At 34.8% G+C, this 27,730-nt stretch overlaps 1 protein-coding gene across 6 annotated transcripts in view; it reads right to left on the bottom strand.

The window, feature by feature from the left end:
* Nucleotides 1–27,730, bottom strand: part of ARHGAP12 (Rho GTPase activating protein 12) — a 137,124-nt gene that overhangs the window by 24,664 nt on the left and 84,730 nt on the right. Inside the window, exons 3-8 of one of the 6 annotated variants that reach the window (XM_012654897.1) lie at nt 24,724–25,002; nt 17,987–18,127; nt 16,736–16,816; nt 9,856–9,981; nt 6,063–6,137; nt 368–429 (exon numbers count right to left, since the gene is read on the bottom strand). In XM_012654897.1, coding sequence (XP_012510351.1) covers nt 368–429; nt 6,063–6,137; nt 9,856–9,981; nt 16,736–16,816; nt 17,987–18,127; nt 24,724–25,002 — 764 coding nt within the window. The remainder of the gene's footprint in view (nt 1–367; nt 430–6,062; nt 6,138–9,855; nt 9,982–16,735; nt 16,817–17,986; nt 18,128–24,723; nt 25,003–27,730) is intronic. The other 5 variants (XM_012654898.1, XM_012654899.1, XM_012654901.1 and 2 more) reach the window with 5 other exon arrangements.

Raw genomic sequence — 27,730 nt, 5'->3', positions numbered from 1 at the left:
GAACTCATGAGACTTAACACTGATTGTGTCTGGGGAGGGGAACTGATGCCTGGAGGTCTGCCTTTTCACTCAGTACTTAGTGTGACTTTGTTTTTTACCACGTGCATTTATTGCTTACTGAAAAAAAAACATTAAAAGAAAGCTAATGCTTCCTCAGAACCTTCTCCCTTACTACCTCTGAATTTAATATTACTTAGGAAATATGTCGAGACAAAGGAAATTTCATAAATTTCATGACAATCTTACACTATCACATGAGAAAATAAATGATCAGAAATTAATTGTTCTTGTCAGAATATAAGTATATTGATACTTTTTATTTTAATCAGATGAATCACATAAGAAAATTAATGATTTGTGTACTTACCGTACCTTCTTCCCATTTTCAGTAATTTTTGTTACATTTAATAATCCGTATTTCTCTTGACCCTATGGAAAAAAGTAATACTACTTATATACCATTCATATAGGTCCAAGTTCTTACATATGACTGAACCAAAATGGTCTGGTACTCTAAAGTTAGCTTGAAAAAAAAAAAAGATTAGTCAGTATATAACATGCTTAGTTCTAGAATACTTTAAGAATATAATTTTCTTAATACTTTTGTAGAGTTATTTTCAGTAATTTACAATTAAACACTTCCTCTTCTCCTTAAGTCATAGCAGTCATCAGGTACTTTGCTACCAAATTAGATTTCCTTAGATGAACAAGTTGGCACTGGAAAAATGATTTATGTCTTCCTGTTCAAAGAAAGTGATACAATGCTATAATGATAAATATTACAAAAAAGGAATGTTTACTTTGCTGTTATTTTACCACTAGGCAATGTGAAAATTATTCAATATACTAACACATTTGTCAGAATGTAAAAATAACTAGGTAGAACAAATGCAGTTGACTGTGCATATTTAATAAATTACTCAAAAGTAACTGGTACTATGCAAAGAACTGGCCTTAATGTGGCATAAAAGAATTCAGTGTGTACTTCATTAAACATATTATCTGATGGTGAGCTAGACTCTAGGCAAACTAGATTTATTAGCCAGCTGATGTCAAAAATAGTGACACATGCTTTATCATCAAACCCTATGAAGGCAAAAGCCATTGCACTAAAGTTAATGTTATTTTAAAATTCTTCCAGATGGAAATAAGGAAGCACTTTGTCACTACTTTAGTTTTCTATATTCAAATAAATTTAGTCAAAATGAGTTGGTACCTATAGTAATCACCAAGATTAGTAAGCACTGTATGTACATGAGACAATGGTCAATTTTAATTCAACTGAAACACACACATACACACAAACACATATAAAGTAAAAAATATCCCTAATTCAGGATTTATTTCTGACTGATTCCTCGGCTATGTCTTCTCAACGTATTTCAATCAGAAAATATAAATATTTTTGGTATAAGAGATAATGTTGAGTATTTTCTCAGTAATGTCTAAAAGTTTTGCCTGGTCTGATAAAAACTCACATCTGCAGACAAAACTGCCAAACTGTTATGTCAATTTACATTTTTGGTACACTGCAAACTTAGGAAATAGCTCATACGAAGTTTATTGTAATTTTTTCATAAAACATAGCTTAGACCTCCTTAGATATGCAAGTTTGATACTTTTCATAAGAACTCTGCTGCCTCTCAATAAAAACATCAGTAACACAATTTTAAACACACACAGGGTTTTTTTCCCCTTTTTTCTTTTTCTTATAAATATATTGAGGGCTGACTTTCAACAGACTGCAGCAAGGGAGCTGGACAAGATGTTAAATAAGGACATTCCCGGTTTTCTCCTCCCACCATCAAAAGTAGAGAGAAAATTTTTCCATGATATGAGAACTAAGGAATAACATTAATTTAAGTGGATGGGCACTGGTTATGTCAGCTAGGGAGCACAGGAATTGGAAGGGCAGAGAGAGGTGAGAATTAAGCCCATAAAAAAATGCCACAGCTGGAATTATGTAAAAAAAAAGCAGAGGCAGGAAGGAAATGCAGACACGGAAACAGGAAGAAAAATGGATAGAATAGCAGCAGTGACAGACAGCTTAAGCCTGAGGATGCAGGGGCTGGGGACAGAGGGGAGGGGAGAGCAAGCCTCATCGGGGTTTCTTACCTGAGTGAACAGAAGGACTGACACTGGTGCACAATCGTGCATGCATATACGATGTTTGAGGAAAGGGTCCAGAACTCTCACCCAATTCTCAGAGGGATCGAGACCCAAGCACTAATGCTGTAAGTAGCAACCGCTCTCACTTGAACATAAAATAAGAACACTTGCCACATCCAAATGTACAAAAACGAAAAGCAATTACCATACAGAGTGAGAGCTGGGGAGAAAGAAGGGCAGCAGAGTCAGCTTGCTGGAGAACCTGACACTGGAGCTCAGGAACAGGCATTAGTTAGACGGAAGCAGTAGGAGGTGAAAATAAGCAGGACAGAGGCACAGAAGCTAAGGCGAGCAAGTCACAGTTGAGGCCCTGAAGTTCCCTCAGAGTATTGGGTGAGGCCAAGAAATGATATCGTGGGAAGTATGAACCAAGACAGAGTAGCACAATTGGGAACCAACTAGAATACTAGTCTAATGATTGCCGTAGGAGACAATGAAGGTCTGAACTAGGGCAGTGACAGTGACAGGGAGAAGAAGGGCCCAATTTGAGAGATTCAGAAGACAAGATTGACAGAGGGACTGGATGTGAGGGTGACAAGGAAGATCTTGGGAAACCGCCAAGCATGAGCAACCAGGGAGGTGGTGGCGGCTCAGCTTCTGGGTCACTTTTTTAGAGACATTTTCCGGAACCACTATTAAGAAGGGGCTCCTCCCCTGCAACCTCCCATACTTACTACTGCCTCAGTTTGTTTCTCTCACTGTACTGTACCAAGGACTGAATGTTTGTGTCCCCCAAAATTTCCGTGCTGAAACTAATCCCCAGTGTGATGGTACTCAGAGGTGGGGCCTTTGGGAGGTGATGAGGTACTGAGGCCGGAGCCCTCATGAATGGGAATAGTGCCCTTAAAAGACGGACCCTTGTCCTTTTTGCCACAGGAGGGCACAGTGAAAAGGCACTGTCTATGAACCAGGAAGTGGGCCTTCCCCGGACACCAAACCTGCCAGTGCCTTGATCTTGGACTTCCCAGCCTCCAGAACTGTCAGAAATAAACTTCTGTTGTTTCAAAGCCACTCAGTTTGTGATATTTTTGTTATAGTAGCCTGAACAGACTATGATGAACTTAATAAAAAGTGCAATTATATGTTTTTTATTTATTTATTGTCTACTCCATTAGGCTGTAAGTTGGGACATCTGTTATGCTCATTAATGTATGACCAGTGCCTGGTACTATACTAGCATGTAGTTGATGCTCAATGCATATTTGTTGAAGTAATTTACCAACAAATCAATAAGGTTAAAGGAATAGAAGGTCTGCAACAGAGAAAATAAAGTTTTAACTTTTAAAAGTGAGGAATAGGCAGATGGATAAAATAGGTTTGGATACACAGGTGAGAGATTTTGGGAAAACATTTAGACAAACTTTTATTTCATACTTTCTCAACATAATATGACTCAAAATCAAACAATGTTTTTGTGTTGCTTACTAAGATAAAGTCACAAAAATTTAAGTCCCATAAAATATGCCCAAATTCATGCATGAATATTTGTCTAAATGCATTTGATATTCCAAAGGAAACTTTATATTGAAAATAAGCAGAAATGCGTTCATGGAGACTCGTGAATTATGGTTAAATTTTGACCAAAAATATTATTAGTCTATCCTAATAAGGCAAGAAAACAATTTGCATTCATAGTAAAATAGGCGTTTCCCAGTTTAGCCTAACAATTATTGTATACCAAAATAACGTAGTCCATCAAAATCCTCATGTTCAATCACATTATAATCATGTAATAATCAGATTCTTTTTATTCAGAATAAGTAAACTTGCACAATGGTTCATAAAGTATTGAAAAAGAACCATGTGATGAAACATCCAGAACAGGTAAATCCACAGAGGCAGAATGTAGACTACTGGCCACTGGAGGCAGGCGAAGGGGCAGGGTGAATGGGAGTGAGGGCTTCATGGGTGTGGTTTCCTTCTGGGGTGATGGAATGTCCTGTACGCAGATAGAGGTGATAGTTGAACACACTGTAAATACACTAAATGCCACTGAATTGTACACTTTAAAGTGGTTAATGGTTAATTTTAAGTAAATTTTATCTCCATAAAAAAAATTTTTAAGGGCTAAAATCACAAAAAAACAAATTGAACATTCATGTTTTTAAAAAGGCCTTAGAATAGTTAATACTCTACGAAAAAAATAAGCAAATTTGTCCACTAATATATTTTCTTTAATATTTATTAAAGAAAGTGTTGAAACGTCCTTTTCTCTCAAATCATTAACGCATTTCAATACCATTAATTAGAAATATAAGATCAAAAGCTCGTTTCCAAATTGCATATTCTAAAATTTTATTCAGTATTCAGTAATTGGGAATTTTAAAATGTATATTCTCATAGGCACTTGAGACAAATAAAGAGTAGCTTCTTAGATCAGCCCACGAAAGGCTTTTTAAGCCATATTGTAGAAAAGTACATTATAGGTTTTTTAAAAATGTATATACTGCCCAATTTATATAGATTTGAAGCGACTATGAAAAACAACAATAACTCATTTGAAAATTAAAATGAAGCATGAGAAAAATTAACATGCTTAAGATGTATATCAGGAAATGGAATTTTAAAATTGGTTTGATTAGAAGAGATTGAAGAGATGGGCAATTAAGGTGACATCAGGTATCTAACACTGGTGATGACATTATTGTCACTTCTAAATTTGTAGCTTCCTTGTCCTTATCACTAAGCCTTTATACCAATCAATTTTTAACTCACAAAAAAGGGGGAAAATATCTCCTTGTAGTAGTAACTGGATGAGAGCGGGAAAGAGGCGCCAAGACTAGGCAGAAGCCAGCCAAGCTTATTCATTTAACGAATATTTCCTGAACAGCCACTACACAGGGACTGCAGTGCAGACTGAGGTTAACAGTTTCTGCTCTAATGAAGCTTTTGTTTAGTAGGGAAGATGGACATTAGTAGAGTTGGGGGTTCCTGTAAGAAGTAATGACAAGAGCTACTCTATTTTATGTAATCAAATAATACATAATTAAATACTGTGAAGAGTATTGTAAGAAAATTTCACCTAATCTAGAGGACTAGAATAAAATTCTCTGAGGAAACAAAGTCTGAACTAAGGCTCAGTGAAAAGCAGGGAGAGAAGTGTTTCGGGGGCAGAGGAAAGGACCTCGGGCTGAAGAGCAGGCTCCTTCGAGGAACTAAGAAAAGGGCAGTGTAGCAGAGGAAAGCAAGGAAGAAAAGTTGAGGATACAAAAAGTATGAGATGAGGCTGGGAAGCAGTCAAGAGCCAAACAGTGCAGTCTCATGGTCCTCATTAAAAATTTTGGACTTTGGGCTAAGAGAAGAGAGAAGCCATTGAAGGGGAACAGCATGATGAGCGATGCACAGGAAATAGAGTGAGTACAAACACAGAAACCAAGGAAAATCTCATCGCAGACAAGATGGCGTCTGAAGGTTTTCAGTTTGGGGAACTTACAGTTGAGTTCCATTATCTCCAGTATTCATCTGGCATAGACGGGGCAACACATTTTACAGCACAGAGCAAGAAGGTATCTATGCTCATTAAGCAGAAGGGGAACGCGTCTTACCTTTGCACTGCTGGCCTGAGGAAAAAACGGTAAATATAATTTGATAGCACTCTCTGGGAGTTTTAAATTTTATTTTTAAAAAACAAATATAAATTCAACACTTAAAAATATGGCATGTAATTTAATTAATCATGTAAGATACCATATTTTGCATAAATGGGGGTTCTTAAATCAGTACAATCTGATTCTTACTTTAAAGTTGTTTTAATTGTGGTTTTTTAAGAAAAACTAATGAAATTTAATAGAAGCCCAAGAAATATTTCAACATTACATTTAGAGAAAATTAATTTACTGAAATTGATTGAAATAACTGGACTATATTATACAATATGCTTCTATCATACTAACTGTATCTTGGTGCTTTGGAGAAGAGGGAGAAGACTCATTTTCAGGAAAGCAGGGTTTTGAGGCAGTTGGAGATTCCTACAAGAAATAAGTAATGAAAAAAGTTACTCTATTTTATATAATTATATTTCTGCCTCTACTCAGAGTGGGAGAGTTTAATAAGAGAGACTAAGAAAATTTTTTTTCCTTGTTATTTTTCTTCTATATTCACCTCCAAAACTAATATGGTACTGATTTTAAAACTACAGATGTTATAAAAAGTTTATGAAATATGGCACATTTTTATAGCAACTACAGTTAAATTTAAATAATGCATACAAAATTAGTCAAAAGAAATGATGCATGTTGCCTTAAAAATCATGATGTTACATTAGTTTGAATTAACTGTATTTAAAATAAGTAAAACCTAAACACTTTAAAGATAAATATGTTACAGTCACGAAACTAACTTGCTCTTGGGATGGTAGGTATGAATATCCAGGATTAGGCAAGGAAGAGTCACAGAAATAACTTGGTAACTGCCAGAAGAAGAATTTTAGTCAAGAGCTATAGGAGAAATTAAATTAAATTGCTATTAATATTCAAGGTAATTTATAGCTAACTTTCCAATGGAAATAAGCAAGATTCTTTAAATGCAAGGAAGAAACCTAGGACTTAAAGATTAATGATTCACCAAAAAAAAAAAAAAAAAAAAAATGGTTTAACGTTTAAGCCCTTAAGAATATCATAAGAGCAAACCAATAACATGTTTTTTAAGCTGCCTACTTTGTCATTATTAAAACATTGCACACGATTTCTACTACACGTGTTGCTAGCACCTATTTGTGGAGGATAAGACTGAAAAATATTTTTTTGGTAGCAACAGCCTAGCTCCATATAAATTTTCTCCATTCCCCTAGATGTTCTGAATAATTTCAGGAAAAGAGAATTAGAAAAATCATATGCCATTACCTATTATTAATTTTTCTAACAAAAAATTCCTTCGAACATTCATTTACATATCTACGGCATTCTAATTTTCCACGCTTATGAAACTGGAGAAGGTACTGTTAAAACCCTGGGAATTTGTTTTAAGTAACAATGCAAATATCATTAACTCAACATTCATTCAACTGCAAAAAAGTCTTCAGGTTTACATCCTACACAATTTGCAAACACAGAAACTAGGCAGCAATGAGAGTTTACAGGAAAACCCTTGAAGGGAAAGAATAACAAATCAAACATCGAAAAATCTCTACAAAAAGAAATTATCAAAAAATTAAAAAGAAATTAAATTTAATGTCTAAATCTCAGTTTAGTCTCACTTAAGTATTTTTCTGACAACTTCAGATCAATTTCTTGACTTCTAAAAGACTAATTTTAAAATAGTCTGAGAAAGAGGAAAGATTTGATAACCTACAAACTAGAAAATACATAACTAAATAAAATGAGTGGTAATTATAATTTATTTTTCATAGCATTATCAGTCCTACAGAAATAAAAACCACAAATGGAATACTAATGTATATATAACAATTATAAATATATAAACCAAGAAATCATTTTACATTTATAACTGAGGGGTAGTTTTAGTAAAAGCCATACATAAGCAAAAACAAATTAACGTACTCACACATACACACACACAGACATACGTACATACCTATCTCTGAAGTTAACTGCCAATTGAATTAGGACCTATGTCATCATGATGACATCTGCTATACAGTAAAAATGTTCCTGAACTTACAATTTTTCGACTTTACAATGGTGCAAAAGCGATAGGCCTTCAGCAGAAATCACATTCTAAATTTTGAATTTTGACCTTTTCCCAGGCTAGTGATTGTTATGATATTCTCTTGCAACGCTGGGCAGAGGCAGCAAGCTGCAGCTCCCAGTCAGCCATGCAATTATCTGGATAAAAAAGGATACTCTACACTGTGCTGTATCGCCACATGATTTTGCCCAACTGTAGGCTAATGGAAGTGTTCCGAGAACATTTAAGGCAGGCTAGGCTAAGCTATGAGGTTGAGAAGGTTAGATATATTAAATGCATTTTCAATTTATGATATTTTCAACTTACGATGAGTTTATTGGCACATAACCCCATCATAATTTAAGGAGCATCTATATCAGGTTTCTTTGATTATATTTCAAGTTATGCACACGTCATCCCTTATCATATTCTCACTACTCTGGGACAATTAGATGCAAGAAGAAATGTAGTAAGAACTTCGCACAAGTTATTTTAAGCAACAGATTGAAAATGAATCGACAGATTAAAAAGGAGTAAGAAATTTTAATATACATCACCAAAATAATCATCCTTATTTCTTCAAGTATGAAGAGGCAGTGGAGCTGGTTCAACGATACTTTTGCCCTGGAGTATTACATATGGTATTTAGGAGTTTTCTGCATATTCGGAATTGTAAACTGGTTCTGGGAGTTGAATCAATTTTTTCTATTAAAAATCTCTAAGAATCTTACCTACCTAGGTTAATCTCAATGATCATGTTTTCAAGTATATCTTCAATAGCACAGACTCCAGAGTATCATTCCTTTAATATGCCCCTTATATTCAATCACACGACATCCTTACAAAATAGAAACTAGAAATTCATCTGCTTTCACTGTTTCCTATTAGTCCCCCTTATACACATAATGTGTGTACTGTTTTTACAGCTTCACTAACTTTGTTGAATTTACAACAAAGGCCAGTTTTATAGTCACTTGTAAGTACCAAAATATTACACTTGTTTTGACTCATCAACTGAGATAATTTATAAAGAGATCTAAGGTTGAAAGTATCCAAGCATACAGAAATATGCCTTAGGAGTGTTTATTCTGTTTTCACTAAAAACACCAAAAGAATGAGGGAAACCTGTAAATTATGTTACAAGAGAAGAGTGATACTCAAAAAAAGAAAAAAAAGGTCATCAGTGACAAATATCTTTCTTTTTGCAGTGTTAGGATCAAAGCTCGCTGCAGCCTTGAACTCCTGGGCCCAAATGATCCTCCTGCCTCAGACTCCCAATACACTGGGGTTACAGGCGTGAGCGAACACAACCCAGCCTTTTTTAAATAATTCATTTAGTTTTGAGGTATTACTGCCACCTTCACATTTCAACATCAGTATGTCTCCTGTTCTGCAAATTCATACTAAATTCCCAACCCATTCCAAAATGAAGCCACATTGTAAGGATTTGAAGTTTTAAAAACATCCACTCTCATGTTTGCATCAAAATTCACCCCTACTTGAAACAGAGAACATCACTTCTCAAATTGATAAAAGCAGCTTTGTGCAGAGAGCATTTAGGGAAACAAAAGAAGGAGGATTCCAATGTTCCCTGGGATGGGGGAAATCAATTAATTGTCTTCACTATGAATCCTCCTACAGGCTGAAGACAAAGAATAACAGAAATGTGACTTTAAGGTAAACAAAAAAAATTTGTCAACTACTGGGGGGGGGCGTGTATCAGTTAGCCACAGATAAGTCAGTACATTGTATAAAAACCAAAAACCTCAAAACCAAAACTGATTCCATGACAAATTGATACTAAATACATAAAACAGTAGTCAGTATACAATTTAGTTAAGGAAAATGACATATATTATAGTTACATTTCATCATACATTCAGATCAAAAGTTTAAGTAGGTTCAAAAGAAAGCAAATGTTTTAGCAAAGAATCACATTTACCAAGAGAAACATTACATAAAATGAAATAAATTTAGTGCAAATGGTTACAATTCACTGTACTATACAAAGCACAAAGAACTCGCCAAATTGATCAACAGATTCTTCCCTTAAAGTCCTACCTTATCATTGGTGTCCAATACGATGGTGCTATGTCTCCACTTGGTTAATACTATTGGTTCTTGCAGCCGCCTGTCCAGGCTCCTACTTTTAATTATTTCTCTTTGCTGCTGGGATGAAGCATTATACTAAAGAAAACAAAATATACTTCATAAATAACAGAAACAAAAGCAGAAATCTAAACATTTTGGTTCCAAATGACACATGACCATTAGGCAAAGTTCATCACATCACACCACCATGAATTTACGAGCCTCAGTTTTTCTCAACTTTGATTAGCATTTTGGCACAATTGAGAAGATCATAGATTTTGCTGTTGGAGAGACAAAATTAGTATTTTCTTTAGTAAAATATTTAATCTCCCTAAGTTTCCCCAACTGTAAAGCAGATATAACAGAAATACCACCTCATTCACAGAGTTGCTCTAAAGATAAAACAAAGTATTAAAAGAACCAAATACTGCCCTGACAATAGGTTCTTAATAAATATTAACCATCATCATTTATAAAACGAGGTCATTAAATTAATTTTTTAAGGTTCCTTCTACTCCTAAAATCTAAAATAAGCATTATTTTTAAAACTTAAACCAAAACTTAAATTCAAAATGAACTAGCAAGTTCTTTATATATTCTGGATTCTAAACCTTTCTAAGCTATGTGAGTTGAACATATCTCCTAGTCTGCAGCTCATCTTTTGCCCCTTGTGTACAGTATCTTCTACATGTAGAAGGTGTTTTAATTTTAAAGTAGTCACATCTGTCAATCTTCCCTTTTATAGTAGGCTTTTGGGTCTTGTTCAAGAAATCCTTCCAACTCTACAAAGATATTCCTTGATATATCCTTCTACAGTCTTTAAGGTTTTGATCATTACATTTACATGTTTAACTGAAATTAATCATTAAGCTTGAAGTAAGGTCAAGGATCTACTTTTATCTCATTTTCTTCGTGTGCGCAACCAATAATCTTAGCAACATTTATCGTATAGTCTGTGCTTATCCCATTGATGTGTAATGCCACATCTGAGCTTTCTATTCTGTCCTACTGGTCTATTTATTTAGACAAGTGCCCCTACTCCCCCAACTCAATCTCCATAACAGGAACTCCATCCCTTCTCCCCCTCCCCACCAATTCTCCCTATTCAGGAATAATATTTTGACTCTTTATGAACCTTTGCTTACAAATAGAAGTTTTAGGTTCAGTTCCCAAAAATGGTGTGTGTGGGGGGGGAGGTGTTGAACTTGCAGATTAATTTGGACAATTATTACAAAATTAACTCCCCCAATCCAAGACCATGGTGGAATACTGCACCATTTATTCAGGTCTTCTTTTACTCTGCTCTAAAAATTTTCCTTCACTAAAATCTTATAGACCCTTATTAGGCATGTTCTTAGTTACAACAATTTTTGTTGCTGCTAATGTAAATAGGATTTTGTTGCTATCACATTTTTAAACTGACTTTTTCCTAGACAAATGGGTAGTTTTTATGTTGACTGTATATCCAGCAACTTTGCTGAACTCTCATCAGTTTTAAGTTTGTAGATTCTCTTGGATTTTCTAATAATCAAAAGAACAAATGTATCTCTTCCTTTTTAATTCCATTATTTCCTTTTCCTTTCCTATTTAATTGTTGAATAGAAGCAGTGATAGAAAAATTCTAGTCTAGTTCCTAATTCTAATGGAGAAGCTTCTGTAATCTCACCATTAAGTATGAGATTTACTGCAGATTATTCGATAAATAACCTTTAGCATAATTTGTCATTCATTATATTTGAAAGTGATTTTTCTAATAGAAGCATACTTGAGTTACAGTTTTTTATCCATTCTGAAATTCTTTTAAAAAGATGTGTTTAGACCATTTATACTTAATGTAATTATTTATATATTAGGATTTAAGTCTGCCATTTTATTATTTGTTTTCTACCATTCCTTTTTCTCCATTCCTGCCTTCCTATGGGCTACCTAATTTTTATTATTATATTTTAATATATCTACAATTTCTTGATTCTTTCTTGTTACAGCTTTTAGTGCTTGTTCTCAGAATTACAATATAGTTAATTTATCACAGTCTACTAGTATCAACATTTCACTACTTCAAATAGAATACAGAAACCTTACCAATAATTACATCCCTTTACTCTCCCCACTTTATGATATATTTGCCTTAAATCTCATCTCTGCATATAAGTACTACTTTAGAAATTTTATAATTTTTGTTTCAAATGTCAAACATAATTTTAAACACTCAGGACAAAAGTCTCCTCAGATATTCACCCTTTCTACTGTTTTTATTCATTTCTGATATTCCAAATTTTCTTCAGTAGCATTTCCCTTCTGTTTGAAGGACATCCCTACTGCAGTTCCCTGAAAGCAAGACTGCTGGTGATAAATCTCTTAGTTTACTTTCATGCTGAAAATGTCTTTACAGGCCAGGCACATGGCTTATCCCTGTAATCTCAGGACTTTGGGAGGCCATGGGGGGAGGATCACTTGAGCCTTGGAGTTCAAGACCAGCCTGGGCAACATAGCGAGACCCGATCTCTACAAAAAAGTTTTTAAAAAATTAGCCAGGCATGGTGGCGTATGACTATACTCCCTAATTGAGAGGCTAAGCGGGAAAGATCACTTAAGCCCAGGAATTAGAGGCTGCAGCAAACTATGATTTGCCACTGCACTCCAGCCTGGGCAACAGAGTGAAACCTCATCTCTGAAAAAGCAAAAAAGTCTACTATTCATTCTTGAAGGATATTTTTGCTGGGTATAGAATTATGGGCTGAAAGTTCTTTTCTTTCAGCATTTGAAAAATGTGTGTCATTTCCTTCTGGCTTCCATGATTTCTTATAAGGAAGCCACTGCCATTCAACTTGTTATTACCCTATAGGTAATGTGTCGTTTCAATGAGCTGCTTTTGCAAATTTATTTTTTTGCAGGGGGAAGATGTCTTTTCAGAAATGTGATTACATTAAGTCTGGATAGAGATTGCTTTGGGTTTATCTTGTTTGGTGTTTATTCAGCTTCTTAAATTGGTCGGTTTGTCTTTTGCCAAATTTAAGACATTTTTAAACATTATTTTCTTCAAATATTTTTCAGCCTCACACTCATTCCTTTCTCCTTCTGGAACTCCAATGAAAGGAATGTCAGATCTTTTGTATTTTTCCACAGGTCTCTGAGGCACTGTTCATTTTTTACAACTCTACTTCTACTCTGCTATTTTTTGAGCCAACCAGTATTTTATTTTGGTTCTAAGATTTCCATTTGCTTCTTCTTTATGTCTTCTATTACTTTGCTGAGACTTTTGACTTTTTCACTTAAGTGTGTTCATAAATGCTTGTGGCAGCATTTTTATTACAGCTGCTTTAGAATCCTTATGAGATAACTCCCTCATCTACATCATCTTGGTATTGTCACCTATAGACTGTCTTCTCATTTGAGATTTTCCCCTTTGTATGACAAGTAATCCTAGGTTATAGTCTGACATTTTGAGTAATGTAACACTTTATTTTCTAGTTAAGCCTTCTATTAATATTTTAGCAGACTGTCAACCCATCTAGGTTCAGAATACACATCTCGGCCCACATTTATGGCCGGTAGTTCAAATGTCATTTCAGTTCTTAAAATCTTTTTAGTGCTGTCTGGTCTGCCTTGTTTGTGTGCTACCCAGAGGCTAACCTGAGGCCTGAGCAGTATTCCACACCATGGTTCTGTTCTAAAAGCTTCTGCTATGTTAATTCTGGTTGTTTCCATGCATAGGCCACTCTGGTGTTGTGCCTAGGATCTCACGCAGAGTTTTAAAATCCCTTTCTCTAGCTTCCTCCTTTCCGTAATAATCCTCCTTCCACTGTCTACTAGGGATAGAGTGAGCAGCTGTCTCGTTGCTGTTGTTCATTTAGTGAACAGGGAGGACAAATGATAGGGCTCCCTGCATGCCGTGTAGGGCTCCACCAAGCAGTCTCCGCAGTGCCCAGGCAGAGAGGGGGGAAGGTGCTGCTTCATTAGCGCTGGTTAGGAATGGCTGACAGGGCTTCATTCAAGAAACTGCCAAGACCTTCCAATACTTTATCCTAAGTGGCAAATGGTAGCAGAAAATGAAATAATACCACAAAACTGAGGGTTCAACGCTGGTCATAATCAGTGCTCATTTCCACTGCTGTGGCATACCCTCTGAGGCCCTGATATAATTCAGTCCCTTGCCGCTCTTCTTTCTTTCACTCAAGCCATCTCCAGAAGTAAGTAGAAGATGAGCCTAGAGTTCTTCTAACCAAGGGAAGTACAGGAGTTCATAAGAAACCCAACAGGAATATCTAGCCACCAGTAAAGTAAAGGCTCTAACCTGCTCCTGACGTAAGGTCATCTCGGGAACCTCTCCCTTCTAACACCCTGACCTGGAACAAATCACTCAAAACAAGCCTTGTGATTGATCTCATGACTCCAGGGAATCAGCACTATGGAAGAGGATATAGTACATAAAACTCCTCTATATCTCAATACATCTTTGATATCTGAGGTGCTGGCAGGAGCTGCATTTCAAATCTGTCAAGTATAACAAAAAGTTTAATATCATATGGTTCAATTATTTAATTTTGTTAATAAAATATTCATCTTCTATAACCTAAATCATTTTCAGTAAATTAAACTTTCAGCAGATTTTTTTTCTGGTTTCTTCGAGTCAAAATCAGATCTTATATTTATAAGGCTAATAGAACCAATCATTATTATATAGTTTTCAACACTGAATAATTATATCACCAAAATATACTCTTATCCCAGCACATAAGTTATTACATATTTTGGCCATCATGATCCATAAAATTATTCTTTTCAAATTAATCACTAAATATAAAATTATTTTTTATAAATGGTACTGATTTTGAAAAGCAATATCTGAGGTATTCTATAACTTCTTCCCAGTACATTTATAAAAAACTTGTTAATCTTATTATGTATACCTCTTTCCCTCTAAAAGTTGTAACAGTTCTATTAAGCTTGAGATATTATTTTACCACTTAAAAGTTTTATTGAGAGACAATTAAATTTGGAAAGTATAATGTTGGGTCATTTCATATTCAACTTTTTATAAAATTCAACTAAAAAAAATTGTTGCTAGAGTATTATCCAACTGCTGTGCTATGGTTCTTAAAACAAGAATATTACAGGGTTCTGAGTATTTAGCACAACCTCCAAGTTTTAAAGGGTAAATATGGTTTTATCTTCACAATCAGATGCTAAAAGCACAAATTAATAATGATGAAAATGAAAAAATTCACAAATGTTTTATTGAATTGTGTTTCATAATTTTAAAGAATGATGAGATAAAAGCTCAATGCTGAAATATGTGAGAAATGATTTGTGGCACTTCTAGATATACTTTTATTGGAACTTTCTTCATTCACGGTATTCATGATTAATGAAGTAAAAACATGTAATAATATCTTCATAAATCTTCATGAGAGCTTTTGTAATTAAAATTTTTTATATTTTAAAAATATACTTAAAGATATTTTAAAACTATCTTCACTAATATTAATATGTTAAGCTGAAAATAGTATTTTTAAAAACAATTGTATAAATGTAGATTTTAATGACTTCTAATTTAGAAAGTTATTAATTTAAACAAAATTATTAAAAATATGCAATAGTTTTTCTGCTGAGCTGAGCAAAAGAGAATGTACCTATATAAAATGTGTGAAAAGGATCAAAAACTGCTTATTTGAAGATTTGACAAGGGTTTTTTTTTTAACTACAGAAAAAATTCTGGGGCTATACTTGATAGCCAGGTCAACCAAAAGAACCAATATTTTCTTTATCCACCTCTGAACTCCTACACCCACCAAGTTTCCATTATAGCCACCTTACTTTGTTCCATGAGATCGCAAAATGTTAAGAGTTGTCAGAGTTATAATGGACCTCTTCTGCTACTGGCTGAACTCAGACTCACAAGGGTGTTCTTAAAAATCAATTAATTACAGGCTGCATATTTTATCCTAACTAGTATCAAGGCTTATAATTTCACAAAATAATTAAGGCCAGACAGCATTCACATAAAAAGAAACCACTATTAGCAAAGCACTAGTTTACCAGATTAGTGTTTCTCAACCTTCAATAAGTTTAGTACCATCTAGTGATTTTTGTCTATATCCATGTATCATTTATGCTATTAATATTATTCTTTAAATTGACTTACTTGGGGAAAAAGATTTCTTTAAAAACTAAAGTATATGTAATAATTAACCACAGATTTGTCTAATTATAGTTGTTTTCTAAACCTTAAAATAATATGCCAATTAAAATTTAAATGTTTGCCCAGATATCACTTAAAATTATCTCAAGTACCAACAAGGACATGTATATGACCACTTTGAAACCCACTGCCTTAGGTAAACTTCGTCCTGGTGTACCTGTCTGGAAAAGAGACGTCCAGCTAAGTCCTAGGCCATATTATCACCACATGCTGCCTATCTCAGCCAATGGGCAACTGAATCGTAACACACATTTACATAGATGATAAATATCACATTACTTTTTTCTCTTAAAAAGATTACACATAAGATGAACTTTGTATAGAAAAGTCAACATATTCAAGATAACCAGATATAAGATGGCATTACTGGCACTGAAGGGAATTCTTATTTCTGGGAATAATGAAAGACCAATTTCAAGTTAAACCAAAAGCATTTCTGAATGGGAATAGTCAGTATCACACAGTGCCGATCACTGTACATCTCAGAAACATTTAGCCACTCACAGGACTTTCAGTGAGTTCTGAGAAAACTAGTCTTGCTGCTTTTCAAAAGTTGAATAAAAATTTAAAAATAAATCTGCTGAAATCATCTTCATATATTACTTCATCTATTATTTTAAACAGAAATTCAGTGGTAAGGTTTATTACCTTTGGCAATTCCCATTCCGACCGAGATCCATCTGCACTGTAGTAATATTGTCTACCTTGATCGTCAACATGCTTGAGCCACTATGAAAACAGAACAGGTGGTTCTTTTAAAATTTATATAAAAGTTAGTTTAAGCTGCTACAATTAGAGATATTAAATTTAATTCTTATGAATTGTATCGAACGTTGCAAAAAATTCAAATAAACCTATACTAGTAGACTTGCATTTTGAGTTCGGTAAGAATAAATATACTCAATATTAATTTATTATCAATTTATTTTCTCTCTCTTTCCTCCGATTTCTGCCTAGTGGTTGAAGCATCACTTAACAGCAAGAAACATATAACACAAAGATACACAGATGTAAGTATGCAGTGGAACACAGGTACACACCCCCATCTTGAAAACAAGTTGGAGAAATTAACAAAAGGGAATTGTTTCTCAATCATTCAGTATAAAACTAAACAATTTAAGCCCCATTTCATGCAAACCCTTAGGAATTACCTCTGTTAGACAACACAATAAAATTTAAATAGCAGTAACAACAGAACTTCATGAAATATAATAAAGGGAATATGAGGGGAAAAAGGACTAAATATTGCTAATACAAACATACGATCTAGATAACAAAATAAAGGAAAACTACTGCTTCCTTATGTGCTTATGTCAAAAAACTGAGGAAGAAAGCAGTGGTAAAAGTCTATCCCTGTTTATTACCAAGGGTCTATTCTCTAAACTAACATACGCAATCAGTTACTTTCTCCAACAATACCAGATGTAATACACACATAAAATTTCAATATTCATTCCCAAGCTAATTAATCATAAAATACTAGATTCATGGTTTTTGTTTTATACAAATTTGATTATAATAGAAAAAGGAGTTATAGGCAGTCAGGCAGTGGACAATCATGGCATGTTGAGAAAACTATTTCCAAAAAACTCTTCGCCAAGAAAAATATGAAGAAATATGCTTATTGAAGAAATCTAAACAAAATGACACTCGACAGGTCTACTCCTAAAAGGTCTGTCTCAAATGGGTATTAACACCACAAAAATCACTATCACTGTAAGCAGTTTAAAACCATGAATTAGTAGTTATACTGAGTTTCCATGTTGTGAATTGGCATGATTATAAAATTATAATGAGGAATATTTCCGTGACTTTTTAATATTACTAAAACTTCAGTACACAACTATTTTATGAGAGAATTCTGCCCAAGAAACACTAGATGAGAAAAAAAGAATGTACCTTTTCATTAGTATAGTCACTGGTATACAAGGTATGCCCACGTTCATCCAACTCTTCTGACCAACCCCTTGGAGGAGAACCACACTGACTATCTGACTGGCTGTAACAAATGCTGTGGTAGTTTTCTTCTGATGAAAGCAGCTATAAATAGTCAGAAACAAGGATTTTTCTTCTTTGAATATAAATACGCAGCAGTTGAAAAATCTAAGAAATTGATTTTACTTGACTATAAGTATTAAGATATCTTGAATATATTTGAATATTTAATTTCAAAATAAACTGATGTCTTTAAATGGTACATTGTAAGTGATGAGGTAAAATTAATAGTCGTTATTTTATCAATTAGTGCAACCCTGGAAAAATTTACCACAATAAAATTGAAAACAATGTTTTCAGACTAAGAAGAGACAAAATGCTATTTCATGCTGCTTTTGAACTCAAATCGAGTTAAAAAATGACGAGTCAGTAAGTGTACACATGTCTATGTGTAAACAAAGGAGGGGATGAGGGATCTTCCTTAGACTGAGCTCCTTGGAAACTCTGTTCTGTGTGTCAAGCACCTGGCCAAATGCATGGCAAACAAGAGTGCTCAATAAATATATCTGGAACTATTTTTTTTAATTGTGTGGGAGGAGAAGGGAGAGAAAAGACATGAGTTTTGTGACACTACATTTTGTGTTCCAATTTACTGGCAAGGTTTCCTAACTCACTCAACCAAATGCTTATTAAAACTGTTGGAAACTAAACTTCAAAACAAGAAAAAACTAATATTGAGAACATTCAAATACACTACAGAGAGAAAAATCAGAAATTCAGTATGGAAATAATATAGGTATGTATACATGATAAACTCCAGATGTATAAGAGAAAGCAAACCAGAAGACTGAGAAAATTTAACAATTTTTTATGTCTCTTAACAAACAAGAGGCACTATAATTAATGTGACTAAGTAGCTATTTGCTTACTGCACTTAAACTTCATTCAAGAACTATTAGGTTAATACTCATGTGCAAATGACCCTTCCTATCACCAGTAAAATAGTTTCTACAATTAAATCTTATTCAGCCTGTATTTTCTATCACCATCATTTGGCCTGAAACGCTAAGATGGGCAGATGCTCAACACTGTAGTTAGAGACATAAACAGCCTAATAATATGTTGACAAAAACAGGCAACTTTGCAGAAGCACTGCATAAAGTGAACTGTATTATGTTTTGTAACATAATTAAAAAATTAAACACCAAATTTAAAAATCAAGAGTTTATTTTTATTTAAGACAACTTAAAATGTAAGCTCATGTATGAGAAAAGGGCAATAAAATCTTTAGAAAGAAAAAAGGCAATCTAATCAGTAAAATTAATTTAAGGAATAATCTAAATCACTAAATCAGTGAAGTAAGCAAGATGGTCTCTTCTGCCATGAAAAGTAACCTCCAGTATCTTGATACATTTTATTACACTAAAGAACCAGGAATAGCTTTAAAATCTTGATTTCTACTGCTAAAAAAGAGCTGTTTAATGGCCACTAAACAAAAATGAAGATTATTTTTGGCAAGCTTTCTCCAAAGGTTCACTGTTCTATACTAGATAACCCCATTGGGGAGGGTCACTGGCTCTGTAACTCTGGGGTCTATTCTGCTACAAACGTACCCTAGTAGCAGCAGGAGGGGCTACAGTAGACATTCCATTTATAGGGGAATGGCAGGGAGTTTCCCTAACTGATCATCTGGATGAAAACAGCTAAAAAATATTACATAAAAATTGTTTTAAAAAACCATAAATGAGAAAAAAAAAAAAGGTTTGTTAAGAAATACTCAGAGGTCAAAAACTAAGTAGAAACAAGAATCCAGAGAGTTAGGTAGAATAAAAAGACCAGCTTTCTCCTTAAAGGCATTTGCTAGACCTCAAACTAAAAGGTTAGTTTTCAAGGGCATGAAGAAGTGTTGTAGAACTGGACTCAGGACTACCAAAGGCAGGGAGGCTAAACGGACACCCACAACACAGAGCCAGGCTCTCCACAGATTATGAGTAAACCATAAACAAATCTTGCCCCTTTGTTCCACACCAGGAAAATCACAAGAATCTTCCCCAATAATCAGGGGAAATCAGGGCAATCCTCAGCCATCAGCCAGGGTTCACACAATCCAACTTACTACTACCAAGGTGGCCCATAACAACTAAAGCTAAAGATTTAGTTTGAAATATTCACAGGATATTATTAATAGTTTCGCCAGGGACCTGGCAGAAGCAAAAGCAAATTCTCTCTGAAGAAACCCACTTCTGACTTTAACATTAAAGACTGCCTACATACAGATTTCTAAGAACTATAATCTCACATTAGAATATAGATACACACATATAAAAGAGGAAAAACAAAACACCATGAGTTAGCAGAAAAACAGAATAATCACTCACAAAAACTTTATATACTAGAATTAACAAAAACAAAATATAAAATAAGACTAAAGAGAGATGTAATAAATAAATGCAATATATGATTCTTTACCAAATCCTTCGTTGTAGGGGAAAAAAGGCCATTAAGGATATTACTTGACAACTGAGAAACACTGACTTTCAACAATGTATAAAAGAGTATGCCAATATTAAATTTCTTGGGTGTGATAAATGTATTGTGGTTTTGATGGGAAAAAAATTCTTATACTTAGGAAATAAAATGTTTTTATTTTATGCCTCAAATGGTTAAGAAAATTACGTATGTGTATGTGTGTGTGAAGGGAGGGATAGAGAAAGCAAAGTGGCAAAATTTTAATAATGGGTAAATCTAAATGAAGGTTATATAGTTTATTAATGTTCATTATATTATTCTTTCAACCTTTTTGTAGCTTTAAAACTTTTCAAAGTAATAATATGGGGGAAATTCTCCAAACAAATAAAATAACACTTTAAAAGTCAAGGATTGGTTTAACATCAAATGAAGATGTAGACAAAGAGAAAAATAGTGAACAGAAGCTAGATCTTGAAATATTTAGAATGACACACACAGAGACATAGATGAACAGAGTGAGATTAAACACTCATTGAAGTTCTAGAATAAGAGGAAAGAGAAAATGGGGCAGGGTCTATATACAGATAACAGCTAAGAATTTTCTAGACCTGATCAAAGACAGGACTCCTCAAATTTAGGAGTCCCAACAAAACCCTGGCAGGAAACAAAAAAGGTATCTTCACCCAGTCACATCATAGTGGAAGTACAAACACGAGATCTCAAAAGTTGCTAACAAGAAGAGAGAAATTATTGTTAAAGGAAAGACAATCAGAATGACATCCGAATTTTCAGCATCAACAATGAAAGCCAGAAAATGAGAATAAAATCTTCAATAAACTAGGAAAAAAACAGTCACCTTAGGACTGTACACCCATTTAAAATATTCTTCAAAAATAAAAGCAAAATAAATAAATTTTCAGACAAATTAAATCTAAGATTCCCTAACAGATTCTTAAGAGGGAATTTAAAAGCATGTAAGCAAGACAGAAGAAAATGTGAGAAAAGAAAGTGGTAAAATGAGGATTAATTTTCAGAGTCACATACAACAACAAGGAGGCTAAAAACAGAAATAAAAATATGGCAACAATAGCACAATAGCACATATAGCTCTTGTGTGGCTCTAAGAAGCAAGAGGATACTGATTAACCTTAGGCTTTGCATAGACTGACTATGCACATTAAAGTCGGGTGTAGGGCTGTACAGCTGTATCTCAGCTACTCAGGAGGCTGAGGCAGGAGGATCTCTTGAGCCCAGGAGTTTCAGGACATAATGTGCTGTGATTATGCCTGTAAAAAGCCACTGCAATCCAACCTGAGAATACAATGAGACTCTACCTCTAAAAAATTTAAAAAAAAAAAAGAAAAAGAAAAAAAAAATTCCTAAGGCAGTGTCTCTCGAGAGCAGCACTGTTGACGTTTAGGGCCAGACCATGCTTTGTTGTGGAGAGCCTGTGTATGGCTGGACGTTCAGCACCATCTCTGGCCTCTACCCACTAGATGTCAGTAGCACTTCCCCCACTGTGACAATCAAAAAGTCTTCACACTTTGCCAATGTCCCTGGAAGGCAAAATCACCACCAGTTAAACACCACTGCTCTAGCGGAAACACTAAAACAATAAGCTTCGGACTTAAGATGGAAGAGTGAACACTTGCTCTGTCTCAAACCCCACTAAAATAACAGAAGTGAAATATGCTTAAAAAGATGTAAACTTACAAGAACAGGAAGAACACAAAGAGAGAAACAGTCAAGCAGATGAATAAAAAATTGAATTATGCGCAAAGAAAGCAGAATCTCAGCCGGCGTGGTGGGAGCAGGGGGCAAGTAAGGGGAGGATGAATCCTAGCAAGTTTACACAGAAGAATCTGCAAATGGCCCAGGAACTGATGGTATCAGATACCTCTGGAACTGGGGGGTGAAGGCAGAGATACTAATTAAGGAGGACTAAAATCACCAGGATACTCTTCTTCATGGCTGACTATTAGCAGAAATATGGGGATTTATTCCCTCTGAAGAAGGAACAACAGTAAGATTCTGAGCTGGGGGACAACAGACACAATTGAGACATGGGTACCAACAGAAACACGGGAGTGTGAGGGACCAACCATATGCAAACCAAATGCCAACATCAAGACCTGGGCAGCCCTTACCTTCTAGGCAGACAATCTAATAAAGACTTGTACGGAGACTGAAAAGACCTAAAGGTTTTAACATTGGAGACTCCCCAACAAGCAGCTGCCACAGATCACCATTAAAGGGAAGTTCAAAATGCCTTGCAAGTGTGAGAAAATTATTGCCAACCTAGAATTCTATATCCTGCATGCTTGCAATGAAATGTAAGAGAAGACTACAGATACTTTTGCACACACACAGTCTCAACTTTACTTCCCATACACAACTTTTCTCAAGAAGTTACTGGAAGATGTGTTCCAGCCACTTTGGAAATATTTGTTTCTATACAATTTTTGCGGAGACTAGTAGTGTAAGCTAAGGCATATATACAAATCACTCTTGTCTATTTATTAAAATAGAAAGCTAAGAAACATGTTAAAAGTTCCTGTGTATACTTTAAATTCCTTTAAGTTAGTCTATAATTTAGTCTTTTTCTTAATTCTCCCAAATTATAAGACTTTATTATTGACACACAGGATAGTTTATTTTCAAATCTCCTATATGTACAAAATTTTCCTTTCTTATTATAGTTAAACATGAAAAATTTCTCTATTTTTGGTTCTCACTTGAACACTAAAAGTACAAGTAACTACCTAACCGAAGCTGTAAATAACCAACTGAAAAACAGGATAAGAAGGGGGTTACTAACTACAAAAACTTTTAGGGTCTGCTAAATGCAGGATATGTTACCTGATTTTTCCAGCTCCTATCTACCTGGAGCTCTGCTTTTATTTTGTACAAGGTAGCTGCTTTCTATAAAAGCAGCATGTCCTATGCAGGTGGAGAGCCTCCAGTCTACCAACAGCAGGAGTTCACTCCCTTCCATCAATCTCGCATAACTTCTCCTGCACATCTAAATAGCCCCAAGGCCTCTCCAGACTACTGAGATAAGTGTTTCTCAAGCTATAGCTGGCCAATTCACTGTACCACCTTGCAAGAGGTATGGAGGAAGGTGAAACCAGATGGGGGTTGGGGGGGGAAATAATATTAATACTTGTTAGAGACAATAATGATTTGGGTTTTTTTTTTTTTTTTTTTTTGAAAGACAGTCTCCCTCTGTTGCCCTGGCTATAGTACATTTTAAGTTTAAAACAATTCATTCAAGTTCAGAATCTATTTATTTATTTATTTGAGACAGCCTCCCTCTGTTGCCCTGGCTATAGTACAGTTTAAGTTTAAAACAATTCATTCAAGTTCAGAATCTATTTATTTATTTATTTGAGACAGCCTCCCTCCATTGCCCTGGCTATAGTACAGTGGCATCATCATAGCTCACTGCAACCTCAAACTCCTGGGCTCAAGGGATCCTCCTGCCTCAGCCTTCCGAATAGCTGGGACTACAGGGGTGCACCACCATGTCTAGCTAATTTTTCTTTTTTTAGTAAAGATGGGTCTCACTCTTGCTCAGGCTGGTCTTGAACTCCCGACCTCAAGGCCTCCCACCTTGGCCTCCCAGAGTGCTAGGATAACAGGCATGGTTAACCTTGCCCAGCCCAAAAATAATGATTTTAAAGTGAATTGTAAGATTTACAGAATGATACAGTTGTAGCAAAGGAATTATAATTATTTCCCTTACGTATAAATAAAAAATTGATCTTGTATGTCTGACTGACAGAGAGGAAAATTGAGAAGGAGCTTGGTAGCCATACTAAGCCAATAAAGAAAAGTATCTCTTTTAATTAGTTAAATAATTTTGTTTCCATTTATTTGGCTAGGTCACATCATATATTTTCTTTCCTTCTTTCTCTAAAAGATGCCACTGGCTTGTGCAATAACAATAATGGAATTAGTATCTTCTAATCCATAAGGAAACACACTGGCACTAGACAACTTGAATCCAGTTCTGGAACTAGTGAGCACACTGCAAGTTAGCTACTGTGCTTTATTAGGAATTAGTAGCTAGCATTAGTATAATAAAGCTTAGAAAGAACTTTTAGTATCTTAGAGATTCAAGTATTCTACCACGCCGATACCAAGCAATAAACCTATTCACCTCTTTTGTTTATGAATAATGAAAAGAGAAAATTTGGTAACTCGCAGGTTGATTCCTTAACTACTCATACCTCTTGATCTCCCGAACTTTGGAAATCTCCCGGACTTTGGAAATCTTTGCTTACACTTGCATCCCGAGCCCAGCGAGGTGGTTTCCAAGTTCTTTCCTGTGTTCCTCTGTTATAGTAGTAACAACGCCCTGAACTGTCTTTATGAGTTTCCCATTCTCCGTTAATCTGAATTGCTGGGCTCCCAGGAAGCGGGGGAAGAGCAGACTGGGATATTTTCAGTTCCTGCAGATTAGCATAGACTGGAGAATCTGGCCTCCCTTGATTTGGAGGTGTAGTTGCCTGTGAAATAAAAATTTTAAAACTTCATGTTTAAACTGGCATAACAGTTTTAAGTTAAAATTAAACAGGATAATTTATAAACATATATACTATTTTAAAACATTTATACAAGTGTATATATTAAGGAAATAATAATTTAACAGTTTTAATATTTATAGTTTGATTAAAAAATAACTCAAAAACTTCAAATAGAATTCAAATGTGCTTAATACTGTCCTTTACTTGAAAGAACACTTGACTAGAAGCAAGAGTTATGGGTTCTAGTTCAAGATCTGTACCAACGAGTTGTATATGTTGGAGATCACTCTGCCTTTCTGAAACTGAAATTTTTAATCTCTATAAATGAGGAAACTGGACTAAACCACCAAGGTGTTGTCTGGCTCTCAAATTCTACGATTTTAGGCATTTTTTTTAAATATAAAAGTCTCGCACATCAGTGGTTGAGCTTTTATTCAGAAAACTATCAAAAGAAAGATTTTATATGCTAAGCTCTAATACTAAAATGAGGAATATAAGTGAAACATAAAAGGGAAATAATACTTATGCTAAGAATTTACTATATTCTGTTTCTTCAGGAAGTAAATTCTTAAGTGGTATTTTTCAGTGGCTATAAACAAATCATTATAATAGCTCAAATATAATTTCTCAGTGTCTATAAAGAAATTGTTTAATCGCTTCCTAGTTTCCTTATTTGTGAATTTTCTAACAGTGGGGGAAAAAATTAGCAGTAACTCTGATTTACATATTTAATCTTAAACTACAGCTTTACTTTTATTTTTAAATGTCTCACTAGATGTCAGTCAAGAGCAAACACTTCATATCCTTTCCATAAGGACATTGTAAACTGTATTAGCTTACACAGAATTCCAGTTTCTGAAGAAAAAAGCAAACATCTGAGAACACCGTTTATAGTATGTATTCGTATTTGTTTATCTAACTTCCTTTTATAACAGAGTTTCTCAAGCTTGGCTCAACTGGCGTTTTGAGACAGATCACCTTTGCTGTGAGGGCTATCCTGTGCATGGAGGGATAGCCACCAGCTTCCCTGGCCACTACCCACTAGAGGACAGTGCCACACACGCTTGTACATGCACAGCCACCTCCATGATGACGCCAGAAAGTCTCTGGATGTTACCAAATGCCTCCTGGGAGCAAAACTGTCCCTGGTTCAGAAACACTGCTTTATCATATAAATCCTAGAGTTATATCCAGATGTTCAATTATTTCTGTAATGTATCCAGAGTTTTATGAATGCTTAAAAATATCAAATTAAAAAAGGGGAAAGTGAATGGAAACAAACTAAAGTACTTCAACTTCCAAAAACAGTATTTGCCTATAAACTAATTTTAGTGAGTCTAAATCACAGAATACGTTTTAAAAGAGAAAACGGTAAAAATAACCCAAAACACGAATACAATTTGTAAAAATGGTTACCTGTGGTCTTTTTACACATGGTAGTTATGCAAGTACTTGTATTCAGTAATGCAAATTATACTGTTTTCCTAAAACTGTTAGCTTCAAATTTATTTATTTATTTTTTCAGACAAGAGTCTTGCTCTGTTGCTCGGGCTAGAGTGCCGTGGCATCAGTCTAGCTCACAGCAACCTCAAACTCCTGGGCTCAAGGAATCCTCCTGCCTCAGCCTCCCGAGTAGCTGGGACTACAGGCGCATGCCATCGTGCCCGGCTAATTTTTTCTATTTTTAGTACAGACGGGGGTGTCACTCTTGCTCAGGCTGGTCTCGAGCTCCATAGCTCAAGCGATCCTCTCGCTTCGCCTCCCAGAGGCTAAGAATACAGGCGTGAGCCACCATGCCCAGCCTGTTAGCTTCAAATTTAGACTACCTCCAAACAACATTTTTCTATGCACAAAATCTATCCATGCAGAAAGACATGCATTTATTTCTCCTACAGACTAATTCCATATCCTAGTGAATTAGCCATAGCAACACTTCTCTGACAAAAAAAAAAATAACAAACAATTCTATATAGTAATTCTTAGAACCCTGTCTAGAGAATATTTATTCAACAAGTATTAAAGAAGGTCTTACTTTACACCTGACGCTTGACTAGAACTTGGGGAAATAAAGATACCAAGAAACGGCCATTTTCTAAATCATGTTTGTGAACAAATTCTACTAAATATTTAAGAAACAACTAATTCTTATTGTTTAAACAGCTCAAATTTAAAGTTTTTTCAACTGAAAAAAAAAATTGAAATACTTCAGCCTTCAGCAGAGTCTTGTAAGACTAGCATAATTCTGAAACAAAAGCAGAGAAGAATTAAATGAAAGAACATTATAAACATATCTCACTTACAATTATAGACAAAAATATCCTTTATAAAACATTAGCAATCAAATCCAGTGCTACATTAAATAAATCAGGGAAAAGATGTGATGTTAATAAAATCTATCTTTAGGAAATCTCATTCTGTAATTCTTTAGATTTACAGATTAATATGATCACCTCTACAGACACCAAGAAAGCATTTGATAAAATTCAACACAGATTGAGGATAAAGCTCTTAGCAAGTTAGGAATAGGTGATGCTTCCTATTTAAAAATTTCACTTTTTAAAATAATATTTTCTGGGCCGGGCACGGTGGCTCACGCCTGTAATCCTAGCACTCTGGGAGGCTGAGGCGGGCGGATCATTTGAGCTCAGGAGTTCTGGACCAGCGTGAGCAAGAGTGAGACCCCATCTCTACTAAAAATAGAAAGAAATTA

The sequence above is a fragment of the Propithecus coquereli genome, unplaced genomic scaffold, assembly GCF_000956105.1.
Source record: "Propithecus coquereli isolate 6110/MARCELLA unplaced genomic scaffold, Pcoq_1.0 Scaffold45, whole genome shotgun sequence".
Taxonomy (NCBI): Eukaryota; Metazoa; Chordata; class Mammalia; order Primates; family Indriidae; genus Propithecus; species Propithecus coquereli.
Note: the sequence above shows the minus strand (reverse complement) of the source record. Positions and strands in the feature narration are given on the sequence as shown.